We start from the raw sequence: 18,445 nt of genomic DNA, 5'->3' as shown, positions 1-18,445 counted from the left end.
AAACCTCTGTAACACAGAGGGCATTTAAAAATCATTGTATTTTCAAACTTTTCCCAGATTTATTACAATATGAAGAGTCTGAAATGAATATATTACTTTGCTAGGGCTGCAGTAACAAAGTATCACAAACAGGATGGGTAAACAACAAAAATTTATTATCTCACAATTGTGGAAGCTAGAAGTCCAAGATCAAGGTGTTGGAAGGCTTGGTTCTCCCTGAAAGCCATGAGGAAGAATATGTCCCACGGTTCTCTCCTACATTCATGGTTTGTTGCCAATCTATAGCACTCCTTGTCTTGTACATTCATCAGCCTGATCTCCACCTTCATGTTCATATGGTGTTCTCGCAGGGTGCATGCACGTCTATATTTCTTTGTCCAAAGTTTTTTTTTTAAGATTTTATTTATTTATTTGACAGAGAGAGAGAGACACGGCGAGAGAGAGAACACAAGCAGGGGGAGTGGGAGAGGGAGAAGCAGGCTTCCCATGTAGCAGGGAGCCCGATGCGAGACTCGATCCCGGAATCCTGGGATCATGACCTGAGCTGGAGGCAGACGCTTAACGACTGAGCCACCCAGGCGCCCCTGTCCACATGTTTTTCCTTTTAATAAGGACACCAGCTATACTGGATTATGGTCCATCCTAATGACCTCATTTTAACTTGATTACCTCTGTAAAGATCCTGTTTCCAAATAAGGTCATATATTCTGAGGTACTGGGGATTAGCATACCAATTTATCTTTTTGGGGAGACACAATAGAACCCATAAGATACTGCATACAATTTAATAAAAATTATAGCCATTATTGCCTAGTGTTTGTACTGAAACTGTGGAGTAAATTTGTTATTGTTTTTTGTTTTTGTTCGTTGGTTGGTTGTTGTTTGTTTGTTTTTTTAGTTTTACCAAATACTGAGTATTATTACGCTTCCCAGTATGAATGCTAAGTACCAAATTATAATTATGATAAATATGGCTTGACAGTAGTAGCTATAAAGCAGATAGCTTGAAATAACTAAGTTTACTTGACAATCCAAACATGCTAACACAAGAATTAAAAACTGAAATATTGTAATGGTCCTTTTATGACACAGAAATGCATCATTCCATAGAAGAAATGTAAATAATTATACTAAGCTACAGAATCTTCCATGCTGGACTTCCTAGCATATTTATCCATGATTCCATTTACCAGCAACATCAACAACTGTTAACAAGTTCCATACCTTCTTGTTACAAAACAAATATGTATCTTTTTATCACTGTCTGTGAATCATGCTAAATCAACACATCACAGGTCCACCTGACTGAAATAAAAAGAATACCAACTAACCATTTCAAATTCAAATTCAATCTTAATTATGGAATACCTGTCAAAGGTGACTAGGAGAAGTCTTCATTTTAATTTGACTAGAGGATTTCTTCATGGAGAATAGGCAACATCTATAAGAAATATAGCAACACCTGGTCTATTGAATAGACTTTTCATTTCTTCAAGTGGTAAAATTTCTCATAAGGATTCAGGTGTAATAGAGAAACCAAAAAAATTATAACACTCAAAATACTGAGTTTATCTCTAAATAGGCAAGTTCAACAAAAGGTCAAGATCAATAACAATATTGCATTTTTCTAAAACAAATGTCATTATTCAACCACAGGTCAGAGGGCAAACATTTTTAATTGCCCGCAGTGGCCATGGAGTTATACTGATGCTCCCCCAAAGAATTCTCATGTGTACACACACACACACACACACACACACACTCATGCCTAGACATTCATAATCAAAAATTAGTATGAGATATAAAAAACATATGATCGTCTCAGTAGATGATACAGAAAAAAAACCTGACAAAATTCAACATCTGTTCATGATAAAAAAATCTCAACAAAGTGGGTTTAGAGGGAACTTATCTCAACATAATAAAGGCCATATATGAAAAACCAACAGCTAACACCATACTCAATGGTGGAAAACAGAGCTTTTCTTCTAAGATCAGGAAGAAGACAAGGATGTCCACCCCCATCACTTTTATTCAACATAGTATTGGAAGTCCTAGCTGCAGCAATCAGATAAGAAAAAGAAATAAAAGGCATCCAAATTGGTAAGGAAGAAGTAAAACTTTCACTATTTGCAGATGACATGATACTATATAAAGAAAACTCTAAAAACTCTACCAAAAAAGTATGTGAATTAATAAATGAATTCAGTAAAGTTGCAGGATACAAAATTAATATACACAAATCTGCTGCATTACTTACACTAATAACGAAGTAGCAGAAAGAGAAATTAAGAAAACAATCCCATTTACCATTACACCAAAAAAGAATAAAATATCTAGGAATAAATTTAACCAAAGAGGGGAAAGACCTATACTCTGAAAACTATAAGACATTTATGAAAGAAATTGAAGACGACACGAACAAATGAAAGGATATACCAGGCTCATGGATTTGAAGAATTATATCATTAAAATATTCATACTACCCAAAACAATCTACAGATTCAATGCAATCCCTATTAAAATACCAATAGTATTTTTCATAGAACTAGAACAAATAATCCCAAAATTTGTGTGGAACCACAAAAGACCTTAAATAGCCAAAGCAATCTTGAGAAAGAACAAAGCTCCCAGATTTCAAGATACATTACAAAAGTGTAGTAATCCAAACAGTATGGTCCTGGCACAAAAATAGACACATAGATCAATAGAAAAGGATAGAGAGGAAATGAACCCACACCTATACAGTCAATTAATCTATGACAAAAGAGGCAAGAATACACCATGAGGAAAACACAGTCTCCCCAACAAATGGTGCTGGGAAAACTGGACAGCCACATACAAAAGAATGAAACTGAATCACTTTCATACACCATACACAGAAATAAACTCAAAATGAATTAAAAACCTAAATGTGAGACCTGAAACCACAAAACTCCTAAAATGAAACACAGGCAACAATCTCTTGGACATCAGCCTTGGCAACATATTTATGGCTGTCTCCTCAGGCAAGGGAAACAAAAGCAAAAAGAAAAGGCACAGCATAAGGAATAGTCAATGATACTATAATAGCAATGTAACAGGACAGATGGTAGCTATGCTTGTGGTGAATACAGCGTAATGTATAAACTTGTTAAATCACTAAGTTGTACACCTGAAACTAATGTAACATTGTGCATCAACTATACTAAAAATAAAATATAAAATAAAAATAAACTATTGGGACTACACTAAAAAAATGCATAGCAAAGGAAAGCATCAAGAAAACAAAAAAGCAATCTAGTGAATGAGAGAAGATATCTGCAAATGATATATCCAATAAGGGGTTAATACCCAAAATATATTTTAAAAATTATACAACTGAACACCAAGAAAAAATCTGATTAAAAAATGGGCAAATGATCTGAATAGACATTTTTCCAAAGAGGACACACAGTTGGCCAACAGACACTTGAGAAGATGCTCAACATCACTAATCATCAGGGAAATGCAAGTCAAAACCACAAAGAGATATTACTTCACACCTATTAGAATGGCTAGTACCAAAAAGACAAGAAATAGCAAGAGTTGGTGAGGATGTGGAGAAAAGGAAACACCTGTGCACTGTTGGTGGGAATGTAAATTGGTGTAAACACTGAAAAACAGAATGGAGGTTCCTCAAAAAATTAAAAATAGAAATACCATATGATCCAGTAATCCCACTACTGGATATTTACCCAAAGAAAACAAAAACACTAATTCAAAAAGACACACACACCCCTATATTTATTATAGCATTATTTACAAAAGCCACAATATGGAAGCAACCCGAGTCCATCAATAGATGATTGGATAAACAAGATGTGGTAAGTACACAATAGACTATTTCTCAGCCATGAGAAAGAATGAGATCTTGCCATTTGCAACAACATGGATGGACCTAGAGGGTATTAAGCTAAGTGAAATAAGTCAAACAGAGAAAGACAAATACTGTATGACTTCACTTTACATGTGGAATCTAAAAACAAAACAAATGAACAAACAGAGACTGAAATACAGAGAACAAACTGGTGGTTGCCAGAGGGGATGTAGGTGAGAGATGAGCAAAACAGATCAAAGAGATTAAGAGTTACAAACGCCCAGTTATAAAATAAAGAAGTCACCAAAATGAAAAGTACAGAACAGGGAATATAGTCAATAATATTGTAATAACATCATATGGTGACTACACTTATTGTGATAAGCATCTAGTAATGTATAGAATTATCAAATCAATATGTTGTACACCTGAAACCAATATGATATTGTATGTCAATTATACTTCAGTATTTTTTTACATGTTAAGAAAATGAAAAGAAAACACAGGAAGAAGCTCATTGATATGGTCATGGCAATGATATTTTGGATGTGATGCCCAAAGCACAAACAACAAAAGCAAAAATCAAGAAATGGGACTCCATCAAACTCAAAAGCTTCTGCACAACAACAACAAATTAATAAAATGAAAAACCAACCTACAGAATGGGAGAAAATTTTTGCGTATCTTATAAAAGGGGTTAATAACAAAAATACAAAAAGAATTCAGTTAACTAACAAAAAACAAACAGATGCCCAAAGAGGGCATCAAAATGGCCAACAGGCACATGAAAAATGCTCAACATCACAAATCATCAGAAATATGCAAATCAAAACCACAGTGAGATACTACCTCACATCTGTTAAACGGCTATCACCCAGAATACAAGAGACAACGGGTGTTGGCAAGAATGTGGTGAGAAAGGAGCCCTTATACCTTGTTGGTGGGAATGTGAATTGGTCCAACTACTAAGGATAACAATATGGAGGTTTCTCAAAGAATTAAAAATCTGCCAAACAATCAGCAATTCCATTACTGGGTATATACCCAAAGGAAATGAAAACAGGATTTTGATGAGATATATCCATGCCCATATTTATCACAGAATTACTCACAAGAGCCAAGAGATGGAAATGTCTGGAAATGTCCACCAATGGATACATAAATAAAAAAGATGTGGTACATACACACAGTACAGTATTATTTAGCCATGAGAAAGGAGAATATACTACTCTTTGTGACAACATGGATGGACCTTGAGCATGTTATGCTAAGCAACATAAGTCAAACAAAAACAAGTACTGTATGATATCACTTATATGTGGAATCTTAAAAAGTTAAACCTGTAAAAAAATGGAGTAAAATGGTGATTACCAGGGGATTGTATGAGGGAGCACTAAGAGGATGATGTTTAAGGGTACAAAGTATAACCAGCAGTAAATAAGCCATAGAGATCTAAGGCACAGTATATTGAATACAGACAATAATATTGCACTATAATTATATGATGTGATAAATATCGCTACATGGGCAATCATATTACGATATATAAATGTATCAAAGTAACACACTATGCCCCTTAAACTTAAAAATACAGAAATCACTGGAATTATATGTATGAATCCTCACCCTCCACCCACAGAGACATCCTAGATGCAGTTTTCACCAACCAGGAGAAAAGAGGTCGAAATATGGGAGAGTTACTTCTAAATGGATATGGGAGAGTTACTTCTAAATGGCTGTGAGCATCTGCCTTAGATCTCTCTGCTTTCTTCAAATACCTGGACTTTCAGCAACTAAAAAGCTTATATTCAAAATGCGTAGCAGAATTTCAATAGGAACTAATGAGTTGAAAGTTAACACAGTTTTCTCAAAATTGTAGAAATATGTATTTAAATCCAATTTCTAGCCTAAAATTTTTGGCCAGGTGCCCAAATTCTGAGCAATGTTTGAGCCCACCTGGCTCTGTGACAATTTGTTCTCTTGCACAAAATTGCTAAAAAATCAAAGCTAAATGCATTCACCAGATATATAAATATGGAGTATGATTAAGAGGTGCTTTGCCTAAATACATGCCATAGTTTAGACAATAACCAGTGAATAACAATATTCTTAATTGTGTCAAAATTGACCAGTGACTAGCACCAAACCTAGAAAAGTACATTTTTCTCCTAAGCAATGAGGAACCAACTAGAATAAACTTATTTTAATAATATTTTGACATTGATTTTATACTTACTAGCTCAGTATTTTTTGTAAAATTTCACTAATGATGATGGGACCTTTTCAGAGCAATTTAAATAGGTATTTGCTATTGATTACCTCAAAAAGAAAAAGAGAAGAAATCTGGTGCTGAGAATTAATAATGTAGAGAAATGGGATTAGTTACATGATCTGAGGCCCTAACCTATATTGAGCATTTAATTTGTGCCTATTATTCTTCTAAGTGTTTTATATGGATTACTTCATTTAATCCTCATAACAAACCTATGAGTATTATTGTTTCCCTCACTTTCCCTTCAAGAGGGAGATTAAATTATTTTCCTAAGATAACAAAGCTAGATCCAGAATTTGTCAAGGAATCTGACCAAGAAGTACTGAACTATTCATAGTGTTCAAGGCTTTTACTTCTTCGGAGTGGGAGCCAGCAGATTCTGGGATTGTCTCCCCCTAAACACACTACTACTCTTCCTATTCTCCTCATACAGAAATTATAGCTGTCTAATTATACAAAATGATGAGAAAGAGTAATACATTCTGAATTCCATCTATGCTCAAGCTTTGGCTATTTTAACTTGTGAAAGAAATGGAAGTGACACAACTGAATGGTTAAATCACTCACTATTTTGGTGACAAAAAGTCGACACTATATTTTTTTTAAATTTTTTATTGTTATGTTAATCCCCATACATTACATCATTAGTTTTAGATATAGTGTTCAATGATTCATTGTTTGTGCATAACACCCAGTGCTCCATGCAGAACGTGCCCTCCTCAATACCCATCACCAGGCTAACCCATCCTCCTACCCCCCTCCCCTCTAGAACCCTCAGTTTGTTTCTCAGAGTCCATCGTCTCTCATGGTTCATCCACCCCTCCGATTTCCCCCCCTTCATTCTTCCCCTCCTGCTATCTTCTTCTTTTTTTTTTTTTCCTTAACATATATTGCATTATTTGTTTCAGAGGTACAGATCTGAGAATCAACAGTCTTGCACAATTCACAGTGCTTACCAGAGCACATAACCTCCCCAGTGTCTATCACCCAGCCACCCCATCCCTCCCACCCCCCACCACTCCAGCAACCCTCAGTTTGTTTCCTGAGATTAAGAATTCCTCATATCAGTGAGGTCATATGATACATGTCTTTCTCTGTTTGACTTATTTCGCTCAACATAATACCCTCCAGTTCCATCCACGTTGTTGCAAATGGCAAGATCTCATTCCTTTTGATGGCTGTATAATATTCCATTGTATATATATACCACTTCTTCTTTATCCATTCATCTGTCAATGGACATCTTGGCTCTTTCCACAGTTTGGCTATTGTGGACATTGCTGCTATAAACATCGGGGTGCATGTACCCTTTCGGATCCCTACTTTTGTATCTTTGGGGTAAATACCCAGTAGTGCAATTGCTGGATCGTATGGTAGCTCTATTTTCAACTTTTTGAGGAACCTCCATACTGTTTTCCAGAGTGGCTGCACCAGCTTGCATTCCCACCAACAGTGTAGGAGGGTTCCCCTTTCTCCGCATCCCCGCCAACATCTGTCGTTTCCTGACTTGCTAATTTTAGCCATTCTGACTGGTGTGAGGTGGTATCTCATTGAGGTTTTGATTTGGATTTCCCTGATGCCGAGCGATGTTGAGCACTTTTTCATGTGTCTGTTGGCCATTTGGATGTCTTCTTTGGAAAAATGTCTGTTCATGTCTTTTGCCCATTTCTTGATTGGATTCTTTGTTCTTTGGGTGTTGAGTTTGATAAGTTCTTTATAGATTTTGGATACTAGCCCTTTATCTGATATGTCATTTGCGAATATCTTCTCCCATTCTGTCGGTTGTCTTTTGGTTTTGTGGACTGTTTCCTTTGCTTTGCAAAAGCTTTTTATCTTGATGAAGTCCCAATAGTTCATTTTTGCCCTTGCTTCCCTTGCCTTTGGCAATGTTTCTAGGAAGAAGTTGCTGCGGCTGAGGTTGAAGAGGTTGCTGCCTGTGTTCTCCTTTAGGATGTTGATGGACTCCTGTCTCACACTGAGGTCTTTCAACCATTTGGAGTCTATTTTTGTGTGTGGTGTAAGGAAATGGTCCAGTTTCATTCTTCTGCATGTGGCTGTCCAATTATCCCAACACCATTTGTTGAAGAGACTCGACACTATATATATTTTTTTATTATTTTCTTCTGTTGTATTTAGCTTACTTTTTTCCCCAATGTAAATAGATTTTAATGTGAGAATGGTTACAATATGGTGGAAATAGCATTCTAAGTTAACTGCTGAACAAGCATTGAACTAAATTTGGTGAATAAACACTGAAATAATGAGCATCCTACCATTATCATGAAGTGTGTGCTGTTATTGCCAGCAAAGTTGATTTATTTTTATTAACTATCTTGACACAAGGTTAATGAATATAAGTAAAATTGATATTGCAATACTGATCATAAAATAGCAATATCTGTTAAGTGTATTTTAAAGTAACTTTTAAAAACTAAGAGTTGAGATTGCAATATAGAATTAACCAGATCCTCACCTTTGTAAATACCTACCAGTACAGTCAAATAATTCCTGACCTTATATTACACCTCAGTAGGGTCTGACTATGTCTGGAGGTAGCAGCCACTCTACATCTAAGATGTTTTGAAAGGCAAGTACTCAGCAATGTGATTGCAGATAGGTTGCAGCACAGAGCATTTGCCCAACATTCTTCATATCATTTAAATATAAATAAATGTGTGTGGGGATCTGTGTGTACGTTTACAATGCTAACAAGTTCATTTATAACATTATTTTAATCTGCCTCTATTTTTGTTAACATTTTACTTATTTTTATTCTTTATAGGTGCCTGTGTAACAACTTCTCACGTCTTTACTCATGCCTCTTGCTAATACACTCATACCTAGTAACATAATTCATAATTACACAAAGTTCACTGAGATCACCATTTAAATGCAAGGCCTCTTTCATTCATATTTGTATGTCTTGTCCCATGGTGGTGTAGCCTGGTAATTGCTCAATAAGTTCTTTTTAAATTGAAGTGATGGGGCACCTGGGTGGCTCAGTTGGTTAAGCAGCTGCCTTTGGCTCAGGTCATGATCCCAGACTCCTGGGATCAAGCCCTTGCAGGGTCTTGGGATGCAACCCTGCTCAGCGGGAAGCCTGCTTCTTCCACTTCCTTTGCCCCTCCTCCCTGTTTGTTCTTTCTCCCTCTTTCAAATAAATAAAAATCTTTAAAATAAATAAATAAATAAATTGAAGTGATACTAAATCTTAATTCAGTAACTACCTTAATGGAACCGCCAACATATCTAGTTCATTCATTAATTTGCATTCTTTTTCAAAAAACAAGTATTTGTTGAGTGTTTAATGTGTACTAGCCACTGCACTGGGAGCTGAGAACACAAAAGTAAGACTTGGTGTCAATTTTCAAGGAGAGGACTCATGCAGAAGATCAATATGAAATGAGATTGTCACATGATCCAGCAAAGCCACTTCTGGATACATAGCCAAAGGAAAGGAAAACAGGATCTCAAAGAGATATCTGTACTCCCATGTTTATTGCAGCACTATTCACACCAGCCAAGATACGGAATCAACCTAAGTGTCCGTCAATGGACGAACAGATACAAAAGGTGTGGTATATATCCAATGGAATATCATTTAGCCAAGAGAAAGAAAGAAATCCTGCCGTTTGTGACAACATGTACACACCTTGAGGGCATTATGCTAAGTGAGATAAGTCAGATAGAGAAAGACAAATACCTTATGATACCAATTATACATGGAATCTAAGAAAAAGCTTGTAGAAACAGTACAGAATGGTGGTTACCAAGGGCTGACAGATGGGGGAAATGGGGAGATGTTGGTCAAAGGGTACAAACTTCCAGTTACCAGATGATTAAGTTCTGGGAATCTAATGCACAGCATTGTGATTATAGTTAACAATAATGTACTATATACTTGAAGGTTGTTAAAGTAGATCTTACACGTTCCGGCCACAAAAAAGAATGGTAATTATGGGATATTGAGGTATTGGCCAATGCTATAGCGGTAACCATACTGCAAGATATAAATGTATCAAATCAACATGTTGTATACTTTAAACTTACTAAATGTTGCATATCAATTATAGCTCAATAAAGTTAGGAAAAATGGGATCTATCAAGAAAGGAATAAAGAGAGAGAAAGGAAATTACATATTGTAGGAAATGCAGTATGGACTCTTCACCTAGGCAAGTGCAGAGACTAAATGCAAAAGGATTCTACAGCAAGGGTCACTCAGTGTTGCATGACTATGATACCAAGGAATACACTTAAACCCAATGGGTTAGGATACAACCTTGTAAATAATACAAGCTCAGCATAAAATACTTCATCTATTTTTGTTTTTGAAGGTGCAAAATACAACTAGCCTTGTAGGATAATTAGATTTCATGAAATGCTCCCACACAAAAGTGAATGATGGGAAGTTTACAGCTGATAGGCACAAGACATGTATATCAAGTCAGCAGCTAGAGAGGTTCACCATTACCCTTAGAACTTGTAAAGCAGTTAATCTGTTGGAGTAACTTTGAAATCCTATGAATACAGTTATTCTCATCTTTAGGCAACTCCTTTCAAAACCTCCGATGGCACAGCCTCTCACTACTAAAAGAATGAACTCGACTGGAAAAGCCACCAGCATGTCTTGCAGGATAGTGGCTGCTACTAAATGCTGACAGTTTACTCAAATACCCTGAAGTTAATTCAAACAAGGGTTTGAAAATGACACCTGTAAATAAATATAAATTGAAGGATAATCTAAAATGCTACTTTCCAAATACTTCAAATACACATTTATATACAATACATATAATATACAGATTATATATAGAGAGGGAGAGTCAATCTCAACACCCAACTGGTATTTAATACTGTTTTGAACTTAATTATACTAAGTATAAAATTTAATGTCATTAACCAATATCCAGAACCAACAGACTATATGTAATTAACAAAATTGATTTCAACTAAAATAGCCTCTTCATTATGCCACCTTCTAAGAAAAGAACATATAAACATATAAAATGAGTTCTAATACACAACGTGAAAATGAATTTTCTATAGAAAAGGAGTATGCGACTACCTTAGCACTGTCTAAATTTAAGCCAGTTTATCAAACTTATAAATATTACTTGTTCCCCCAAAAAAGTCCTGAATTGAGTCAAATGGTTTGTTTTCTTTAGTTTAAAAAACACTCATAAATATGGTAGCCTTATGCAATAAAAATTAACCCTTTTATCAAATAAAGACATAAAATATATATATACTGTATTCTTATGGAAATTTAATGTAGAAATATTTGATTCATTCATACATAGTTCACACTACCTTTTTTTGCTTATAGAGCTAAGTTCTAAGTACACAGTGGACATTGAAATATACTTGTCAAATTGCATGAAACAGGTATAGTTTTTATATGTTTAGGAGGAAGGGCTTTGAAGTAATAACTATTCAAATTCCATCACAGCCCCATATAGGTCTATGACCCAGGGATGTTATTTAACCTTTTCAAATCATAGTTTCCTAACTGGAGTATCAGGGAACCAAGCTCAAGGAAGAAGTAAATAAGTAATGTGTATAAAGCACATCAAAAAATTAGGTATACAGTAAATGTTCTTTTTATTACACATTCTGTATTTTGAAAAAAAAATCAACTTTTTTCTAAGCTTACAGGGAAAGTATTTAACATCAACATTTATTTATAATACTGTCTGTGGTAAAGGGCATGTATTATACTTTTATTATCTAAGATGTCAGTAAAAATGTTAATGTCATGGGGGAAATGTCAATAAGTACAATAAATGTACAAAACAAAACAAAGACAGCATACAAACCATTTGTATAGTACAACAACAATGCATAGAAAAAAGACTGGAAGAAAATAAATCAAGATTTTATTAGCAGTTACTGTTGGTGATTTTTTTAATTTTACTTTTCTTTTATAAAATTCTTTACCTCTGAACCAAATAATGCAATATAAGTTAAAAAAAAAAAAAGAAGAAGAAGATAGCAGGAGGGAAAGAATGAAGGGGGGGAAATCGGAGGGGGAGAGGAACCATGAGAGACGATGGACTCTGAAAAACAAACTGAGGGTTCTAGAGGGGAGGGGGATGGGAGGATGGGTTAGCCTGGTGATGGGTATTAAATAGGGCACGTTCTTATGGAGCACTGGGTGTTATGCAGAAACAATGAATCATGGAACACTACATCAAAAACTAATGATGTATGGTGATTAACATAACATAATAAAATAAATAAATAAAATAAAGGTATGCATCTAAATAGATAACTTTTTGAAGATGTTTGTTAGAAAGCTTTGAATACAACAGGGCTGCTAACATAGGACTAAATAGCTATTTGAATATTTTCAACTCAACTAGCTATCTTCAACCCAACACAGTCAAGTAAATCAGAACAGATTTGAAAGAGTAGATATAAGAATCCATTTTGACAAATCAGAATTCACAGCCCAGTTCAATAATAGCATTAATTCCTAGATCTGGCACTCTCATATGTCACAACAAAAAAAATGTACACCAAACTTAAAGTATATCAAGTGCATCCTGGAGAAATGTATACTTTCACACCAAATATTACTCAACCAACCTATGGAGTACAAAACTGGAAGCACTTGAAATAAGAGCAGTACTACCATTCTGTAAACACCTGATTGTGAGAAATAAAGGATATATATAATGTTTATTTTAACTATGGGTAGTCTACATATCACATGCCAAGCCTATAACTATTTATTGTCGATGTAGTACAATGCCAACATAAAATGCCTTGTCTTCTAGATACAGCTAAAAACAGCCACAAGCACACTTAACAGACACCCTCCACCCAAAAAACAAAAAGCACAGAAATCACTCTGCTTTCCTTCAAGAAAAGACAATCTTCAGTATTAAAAGAGTGATATGGAATGGTAATATCATTAGTATAGGTTGCAGAGTCTAAAAGACTTGGTAAAATAATGAGTTAACACTGAGAATAGATAAAAGTGTCCATCCAGCCAAATGAAGTTGGTATTAAATGTTTAATAGCCTGTATATAACCTTGAGCATTGGAACCCAATGACCTGGATACCAGCACTTAAGGAGATAATGAATCTAGCTCAGTGTTTGTCAGAAAATATTACCAAACTTTCAAGTCCTAGTAGAGAGCATTAAAACACTTCTTGGCCCTGAATGAGAAAAGAGTTCTGTTGGAGTTGACCCAAAAAACTAACTGTAGTATGACCGGCAAACCTAGGTGACTTGAACTTGGCCTGAAAAACCCAAGTTCCAAGAAAGAACTTGTTATTAAATTGGTCATGTCAAACTTTTGAAAGTTTATTGTTATCACTGAATTGCAAAATAATTTTCTAATAAACTTTATAATTAAATCAACTCTACTAGTATGTAACAAAGTTAAAATTTAATATTGGCGGGGCGCCTGGGTGGCTCAGTTGGTTAAGCGACTGCCTTCGGCTCAGGTCATGATCCTGGAGTCCCGGGATCGAGTCCCGCATCGGGCTCCCTGCTCGGCAGGGAGTCTGCTTCTCCCTCTGACCCTCCCCCTTCTCATGTGCTCTCTCTCATTCTCTCTCTCAAATAAATAAATTAAAAAAAAAATTTAATATTGACAAGAATAATAGACTTGGTATAATATGACTTATAATTGTAACCACTAACATTTGTTAAGCTTTTATTATATGTCAAGCACTGGTCTAAGGACTTTACATGTATTCTCAAATCCTATAAAACTGGTACTATAGGGACGCCTGGGTGGCTCAGTCAGTTAGACGTCTGCCTTCCACTCTAGTCATGGTCCCAGGATCCTGGAATAGAGTCTGGCATCGGGCTCCTTGCTCAGCGGGGAGCCTGCTTCTCCCTCTCCCTCTGCCCCTGCTTGTGTTCGCTCTCTCACTGTGTCTCTCTCTGCCAAATAAATAAATAAAATCTTAAAAAAAAATTGGAACTATAATAACCCCCATTGTAATACAGGTAGAGGAATGGAGACTCAGAAAAAGTAAGTAATTTAAGCAAGATCACACATTTGGCAATGGCAGTGTCTGGGATTACCAAACCATTTGCCACTCTCTTCCCATCTATATAGAAATTCAGGGGCAAAGGGGGAGAGGGAGTAAGGAGCTGAAACTGATGTTCCAGTGTATAAACTACAATTCTATAGTTTTCAGAGCATCTTTATGCTGCTGATTTCACACATAGCCAGAATTTTTAAAGGGGTTAAAATGACTGATACATGTTACACACTAAAATAAATATTTGTTGAAAAAACTGTGTCAAAGGGGAAATAAAAAATAATACAACCTCCTTCTACCTCTAAAACATAGTGGACAAACAAGTTCATTCACTAATTTTGTTTTTATGAATAACACTGAATAGTTTTCTTAAATAGAGACTGCTAAACAAAATAATTATACTCTGTATACTTATATCATTACTTAAGCTGAAGGGAATGGAAATATAAAAACTTTACAGTGTATTTTCATTCACCAATATTAAAAGAAATCCTGTGCAAAATAATCTGTGAAAATATGCTACAATCTATACAAAACATAAAATAAATGCATATACACAATAGGATTCAAGATAAATTTTACATCACAAATAGGTTTTATATTACATTTGGTTAGTCAATGACTAAAATACCACTTCAGGAGAACATTATTTAACCTGGGATTGTGTATTTTCCCCCACAGAATAATCAATGAAGAAGGCCGTGGGTTGCTTAGATTTCTAGGACTTTTATGAATGAAGCTCAGAGCTCATTAGTTATGTGAGTACTCTGCACATAGTTATTTGTAATACAGATATTTTATTTTATTTAACACTTCTTCTGGCTCCAGAAGTTAAATATCCTAAATTCCAAATATCTCTCAAATTACCTTATTAGTTAAATTGCATGAGTTTCCCACTGCAATAAAGTATTTTAAGGACGTGTTTTCAAAATTCAGAGACAACCTATGTTCTCTTTATAAACAAAATAAACATGTTCAAGTCCACAACTCTCTAGGGGAAAAAGAAAGGCCAACGGTGTGAAAGATCGCAAAATGCAAGAATCTTAACCACTGAGCACTTATGCTCCTATCTTCTCTAACAAAAACCTCTAGCCAAAAGAGAGTCAAAAGTTCATCTCATCTTCTAAAATGCCTGGAAGTACACCCATGTTGGAATGACATAAATGTTTAAGAGCTAAAATGCAAAAAAGGTCCCATTGATAAAGGATAAGATGTAAACAGCGATGCTAAAAAATGTTTTAATTACTTAATACCTATGGAAGGGATCCCAATTTTATGTAAGCAATAAAATACCACCTTCCTTTAGGCTACTTTTCTATCAAACCTTTTTACTGTGCAACAGATAATACCTTGGTATAATGAAGACAATTAGATTTTTATCTACCACTACAACATGCACTTTCTTTGCTTCTCTGTGAAATGGTTTTCACGGGAAATCCAGCACTATTAAAAAAGACAATCTAACACTAAGGCCCTGTGTGCTGTGTTGTGTCACCATATCTCCAAGGTTACTAGAACATACAATGAGCACCTCCCAATCAAGCTTGCACCTGTGCAAAAAAAAGAAAAAAAAAGTCCTTTCCACTTCTCAAGTCAAAATAAAGTGCAATAAATTGTCTAGTTCCCAGTGAGTGAATTACCAAAAGAAATAGATACAATTAAAGCTGGTCTATTTCTGGGGCGCCTGGGTGGCTCAGTTGGTTGAGCGACTGCCTTCGGCTCAGGTCACGATCCTGGAATCCCGGGATCGAGCCCCGCATCGGGCTCCCTGCTCGGCGAGGAGCCTGCTTCTCCCTCTGACCCTCCCCCACTCATGTACTCTCTCTCTCTCTCTCTCTCATTCTCGCTCTCTCAAAATAAATAAATAATCTTTAAAGAAAAAAAAAAAGCTGGTCTATTTCTATCATAAGCTGTCAATGATATTCTCCCTAACTCTACATGCAAGTTTTAAAGCTTCTTGTGTTTTGCCAAAGAACAAACGTTTGCCAAATGATGTTCCTGCTGCCATCCCAGCTGGCTTTTCATTTGTCAAATAGCTCTCTGGTTGTGGCCCTCCTCATTTGGTAAGCGTCACCGATTACTGTGCTGAGCCCATCCTCCCAGCCCCAGTGATATTTGGTGTAGTCCTTGAACTTGATCCACAGAGCCCCCTCCGGAAGCGCACTACAAAAAGCACCATGCCAAATGCTTTCCGGATCCTCACCCTCATTCTCTCATTTCAGAAAACCACGGCATTTCATTCCCCTCTGGGAAAGTGGACTCAATCCCCCTTTCACACTTGAGGTGCCCAGAAAGGAAACACAATCTCACTCACACACACACGTACACGCACACGCACAACGTCCGTTCCTAATCTCCAACCCTGACAGCAGAAAACATCCAAACTCCAGTTCCCTCCACCCTCCGCTGTTCAGAACACCCAGCAGTTACTGACAACTGGCGTGGGGGAAATCTGAGGTTTCTGTGAGTCGATGGACACCTCTTTCCCACCAGCTGCTCTCACGCCCCGGCCCCCTAGGCAGCTCAGGAGGCACGGTGGCCCTTTCTCTCGTTGCCCCCTTCCGAAAACACCCGTAATTGTAAGCTCCTGCGCCAGACAGGCACCAACTGGAGATGATCCTGGCGTGCGCCGTAATGCCTCGATGCCAAACTGCCCTCTGTAGGGACACCTCTGAGACCCACATAAGTTAACCCCCAGGAATTCCGTGGAAGCAGAGAGAAGGAAGAGGACCTATGCGCGCAGCTTTGGGCTCCCGTCTTACCCCGCCCTCGGCAGAAGGGAGCCCAGCGCCTCCAAGAGCAGGGCAGGGTGAGAGGGCAAAATCAATGAAGTTAAGAAGGACTGGTTGGGAATTGCGTGCTCTCGAGTTGAAGAAGACGGGAATCGAAAGGGAGATCACAAGGGACGAAACCGTAAATTGTGTCTGCAGCGTGACGGGGCCGTGCAGGGAAAGCCCCTCGCACTTACTAGTTAACCAGCTCCCGCCCGGGACACCGGCCCCGTCTGTGTTCCAGCCGGGCTCAAACCCGCCGCGGGTCGGCGAAGGGGCGGGGAGAAGTAGGAGATGCGGAGACCGGGAACTTACGGAAAAAGATGTACTCGGTGTAGCTGCTCCAGATCTTGTCTTCGCGGTACTGGTTGACGTAGGCGGCGGTGCCCGAGGAGTTACACGCCACCATGTGGAAGCCAGCCTCGGACAGGCGATCGAAAGCCTGCTCCAAGTAGGTGAACTTGAGGTAGAAGCGGGACGTGTACTTCTCGGGCGGCCGGTCAGGGTCGCGGCTCTCGTTGAGCGTGTCCCCGAAGACCTCCTTGGCCAGCGCGATACGCCCGCACACCATGATGCGCGCCACACGCCGGAACTTGGCGTCCGCCTGGTTGTCTCGCACCGTGGTGTAGGAGCCGCGGTAGCCGAGCGTGAGGAAGCCCGAGCGCTTGTCCGGCGCGCCGCCTCCTCCGCCGCCGCCGCCGCCGCCGCCGCCGCCGTGCGCTCCCGGGCCCGAGGGCGCGGCTGCGGCCGCCCCACGCAGCAACAGCGCGTCGCTGCTGCCCTGGGAGACGTTGTCTTCCAGGTCGCTCTGGCAGCCCTCGTCGTTGAGTGAGTTCTGCTTGGTGACCTTGGGCGACAGCAGCTTGACCAGGTCGGTGAGCTGGAAGTACTCGGCCTCGCGCAGGAGCCGCTCCTTCTCGGGGAAGTGCTCCGGCAGCGCGAGCTGCTTGTCCCGCAGATAATCGAGCACGTACCTGAAGAGGAAGCCGTCCCGGTCGATGAAGAAGCGCGCCCGGCTGTCCCTGGGCAGCTCTCCTCGGCGTCGGGCGCCGCCCCGGGGGCTGGAGGGCGAGAACATACTGGCCAGAGTGCTGTCCGGGACGCTGAGCAACGTCGAGTGCTTGGTCACATAGACCTGGCCTCCCACGTTGAGCTCCACTACCTCGGGGAAGGGCGAGGGCACACAGGGCCCCGGGGCGGCGGCCGCAGACGCGCCCGGCGAGCTGGACGAGGAGACCATCTCGCTAATGGGCAGGATGGTGCTGCCGCCACTGCCCGTGTCCTTCAAAGCCATGGTCCCCCCGCCGCCGGCCAAGTGACCCGGGAGAGCAGCACTTTCTCCTTCCCGAAGCCCGCGCCTTCCACCCTCGGCGGCCCTCGGCCTTGGCGTGTGCCTGGTGCGCCCTCGTGCCGGGCGGCACGTTCCTTCGGCCGGGGCGTCCCCGTTCAGGGCTCGGGGCGGCGGCGGCGGCGGCGCCCGGGCTCCATCGGGGGAGCGAAGCGCGGGAGAAGAGCTCCGCGGGCGCCGCGGCGGCGGCAGAGGCGCGAGGAGGAGCGG

At 39.1% G+C, this 18,445-nt stretch overlaps 1 protein-coding gene across 1 annotated transcript in view; it reads right to left on the bottom strand.

The window, feature by feature from the left end:
• The window catches only part of KCTD8 (potassium channel tetramerization domain containing 8), a 234,448-nt gene extending 216,267 nt beyond the window's left edge, over nucleotides 1–18,181 (bottom strand). The window contains exon 1 of the mRNA XM_021701691.2: nucleotides 17,203–18,181. Within this exon, the coding sequence (XP_021557366.1) occupies nucleotides 17,203–18,181 (979 nt within the window). The remainder of the gene's footprint in view (nucleotides 1–17,202) is intronic.
• Between the last annotated feature and the right edge of the window lie 264 nt (nucleotides 18,182–18,445).

This window comes from Neomonachus schauinslandi, chromosome 2 (assembly GCF_002201575.2).
Source record: "Neomonachus schauinslandi chromosome 2, ASM220157v2, whole genome shotgun sequence".
Taxonomy (NCBI): Eukaryota; Metazoa; Chordata; class Mammalia; order Carnivora; family Phocidae; genus Neomonachus; species Neomonachus schauinslandi.
Note: the sequence above shows the minus strand (reverse complement) of the source record. Positions and strands in the feature narration are given on the sequence as shown.